At 37.7% G+C, this 3577-nt stretch overlaps 1 protein-coding gene across 9 annotated transcripts in view; it reads left to right on the forward strand.

The window, feature by feature from the left end:
• The window catches only part of spns2 (spinster homolog 2 (Drosophila)), a 77319-nt gene that overhangs the window by 66273 nt on the left and 7469 nt on the right, over positions 1–3577 (forward strand). For 2 of the 9 annotated variants that reach the window (XM_024265685.2, XM_024265684.2), the window contains exon 14: positions 2660–3561. The exons of 2 other annotated variants lie outside the window; for them this stretch is intronic. In XM_024265685.2, coding sequence (XP_024121453.1) covers positions 2660–2795 — 136 coding nt within the window. In that variant the 3' untranslated portion in view covers positions 2796–3561. Of the gene's footprint in view, positions 1–518; positions 1885–2659; positions 3562–3577 lie in introns of those variants that run through there. 5 more of the 9 variants (XM_024265686.2, XM_036215115.1, XM_024265689.2 and 2 more) reach the window with 5 other exon arrangements.

Below are 3577 nucleotides of genomic sequence, written 5' to 3' on the forward strand. Positions count from 1 at the left end.
TAAACTCCATAATAACCTAAAATATAAAAAAGCCTAAAAGAGCCAAAATAGATACCATGCAGCTGAAATATCGACTAAACTCCAAATTAGCCTAAAAAATTGAAAAAATCCTTAATTAGCTAAAACAGCTACCATGTAGCTGAAATATTAGCTAAAGTCCAAATAGCCTAAAAAACGTAAGAAATACCAAATTAGTCTAAAAAGCGAGCATAATTCCATTATAACTTTCAACTTTACTACACTCTGACTCCATATAGTATAAAGTAATGACTAATCGACTATTAAATAAGTCATTGACTATTTTAATCGTCGATTAGTCGACTTATCGTGGCAGCCCTAATATGGATATAGTTCACTCTGAAAGGCTTAAGAAAATCATGTTATGGCCCCTATAAGAGTTTTTTTTTTGTGTGTGTGTGTGTTTTTTTTTACATCCGTCGACAGTTAAAGAGGTTAATGACAAAGAGGCAGACCTGGAACATTAGCACTTAAAGAGCTCTCCTCTCATTACGTGACAGGCATCACATGGACGCCCGCTCTCATTAGGAGGGGGTTCAGGACTTGAAAAGCACTTTTTCCTGAGGCTGGTCTGTAAATGATGAGTTGTAGGGATAAACACAGCAGTACACAAATGTTTGGTCTGGGAGCTCTCAAAGGTTCTTGGATTGTGACCATATCTGGCGTGTCATCAAGACTGGAGCTGCTTTTCCTGCATCCTGCCTTTATCAAACTCTCACACAACCTCTGTAATTATTAACCCAGTCAAAAACACAATGACTGGCAGCGTGTCAGCAGACTCGCCAAACCGTGACAATTGGCAGCCACTGTACTGACCACTAAAGAAAAACAAGGATAAACTTTGACTTCTGATAGCGGGACAAGGAACTGTCGTGACTTGTTTGTAAAGGTTATCGAGCTCACTGAAAGGTCGAGGCTTCACTGCCTTCTTTAAATCCTGCCTGGAGTTATTTGTGAAAACGTTTTAAACTGCATCTGCTTGAAGACCCATTCCTAACAAAAAAAGCATGTTTTTAACTTTCAGCATTTTTCTCATAATGGAGGACAAAAGTTTGGGGTCAAACAAACAGTTTTGTTTAACATTTATTTAACAAATAAGCTGTGAAATTAAAATAAAATAAAGTCAAGACATTGACAAGGTTAGAAAAAAAGATATTTATTTGAAATAATAACTTCATGATTAAATTTGCTTCAGTCAAACACTGTCTACAGGGTAAAGCATTGCAAAAAGGGAGTGATAGCCTTAATTATTTAAAGTCTCTTTTATCCTGAACAAATCTCAACCCAGACCATCATGCTACCCCCACCTTGCTTGACCTTGTTCCAGCATCTTCCCGGTTCCAAACACCTCAAATTTTGACTCGTCTGTCCATAACACTTTTTTCCAATCTTCCTCCATCCATCGTCTGTGTTCTTTTGCCCATATTCATCTTTTTTTTGCTAGGCAGTCTCAGATATGACTTTTTCTTTCCAGCTCGGCCCTGAAGGCCAGTCTCCTCTTCACTGTAGATGTTGATGTTAGCGGGTTCTATTTGATGAAGCTGCCAGTTCAGGACCTGTGAGGCGTCTATAACATGATTGCACAAGGATTTTCTAATCATCTATTAGCCTTCTGACACAATGAGCGAACACATTGTGGCGTTAGAACACTAGAATGACAGTTGCTGGATGGAAATGGGCCTCTAGTTACCCATGTAAAAAATGCACCAAAAAACAAACATTTGCTGCTTGACTAGTATTTTTTTTAATCATTTACTACATAAAAAATATAGAGTATATTTATGATTAGTCTAAAGTTGTCTACATTTAAAAATAGTGCTTTTCTATTAAAATAGGAGCATTTCCAAGTGACCCCAAACTTTTGAAAAATAGTGTATATAAAGAAAATTAAAGGTCCTATATCATGCAAAATCAACTTCTTTGTGCTTTTAAATCTACTATATTGTTAATTCCTCACAACAAAACATCCCCAAAGTGGTATTTTGATCCATTCATCCTCTAAAATATCATTGGATCGGATCAAAGATCGGATTAGAATAGAACTGTGTACGTGGGCCATGAAAAACTTTATCCGATTGTAACAAACATTTCCATACACCCCATTTTTGATCAGAATAAATCCTTCTGACATGTGCAGAAGTGTCTAAAATACAGGAAACGGCCGTTGAAGAAGAAATAGTGAGTTTCTTTGTGAACAAAGATGCTGCATAGAGCGAGATGATCCTCTGAGCGGGATTTCATTACTATTATTTTAATTAATTAAAGTATTACCAATAACCTATTAATAATCTATCTCAGTCGGAAGGAAATTTTGATCCGCATGAGTCTGATCAGGCCAGAGAAACTATGTTCGAGAAAACAACACCAATTTTTAGATTTTGGCTAAAAACAACATAATCATAATTAAAGACCACTCGACCGCACCACCCGTTTACAATAAAACAGAAGATGATCAGAGTGGGACTTTGTGCTTTGTTTTCCTGACTTCTAGTTAGTGTAGTAAGTGAGTTGGTTAAAGGTTAACTCGAGCTGTTTTTTTGGATAAAGTTCCTGATCTGATTCTTATAAAGAGACACAAAGGAAGTCTGACAGAACAGACATTTTTAGTGCATAGAGCGAGAGAAACGCTACTTTGTGAATGTATTTCAGAACATCGACATGGAAAGTGGAGATGCAAAGGTTTGCAGCCAGGAAGAGGACGACCTCAAGATCTTTCTGAGAACATTAGATCTTTCAAAATAAACACTGTGCACGACCACGGGCTTCTCTCCATTTAACTTTGGGAGTTTTTGATCATAGATAAAAAAACAAACTGTTGTGGTTTTTTGGGTGGGATCCTTCATCCTTCAAACTCAGGAAACTATGTAAGGAAAGTAGATTATCCATTTTAGAACTTGATTTTGGGGTTGTTTTTCTCTCCCTTCAAGAGAAAAACACAATTCCATACTGCAATCATTTGCTATTGCAAACATAATGTATAAATTCTTCATATTTACAAAGCAAACCACTAGTTTTGTCCTTTCCTGCCAAAAGCCTCATTATTATTGACACTTGGAGCCTCGGCTAAGGACAGACAGCATGAAGGCTTGTAGCGCGGGTGTCACACATATCGTGTTTCAGTGGCAGCCTGAGGGTTTCATCAGCTCAGTGTCACAGTGCAGCTGCAGCTTTCTCTCCCCGCTGTCAAACAGGGATAATTATAGAGAACAGTGGTTGCAGCGACATCAGGTCAGAGTTGAATGTGAAAAGTTCATTTCTGTCCTGCAGACTGCCGCTCGGTGAGAACAGATTTTCATCTAATCTCTGTCAAAAGATAATCCAATCAGTGGGGTTCAACGTTTCCTCCTGGAGTCCAACTCACAGATCCGTCTTGTTCTTAAATCACCTCTTCTCTTGAGACAAGAGCTCTTCAGCAGCTCTTCTGGATAGTCCTCACTGAGGGTGGTGACAGGAAAAAACTGTTCACCGCAAAGCCTGGACAACCTTGAGGGAAAATATTAATTGTGAATCAAATGAGGATTAAGATATGTAAAGAAGTTAAAATATATATATATATATA

The sequence above is a fragment of the Oryzias melastigma genome, linkage group LG14 (genome assembly GCF_002922805.2).
Source record: "Oryzias melastigma strain HK-1 linkage group LG14, ASM292280v2, whole genome shotgun sequence".
NCBI classification, from domain to species: domain Eukaryota; kingdom Metazoa; phylum Chordata; class Actinopteri; order Beloniformes; family Adrianichthyidae; genus Oryzias; species Oryzias melastigma.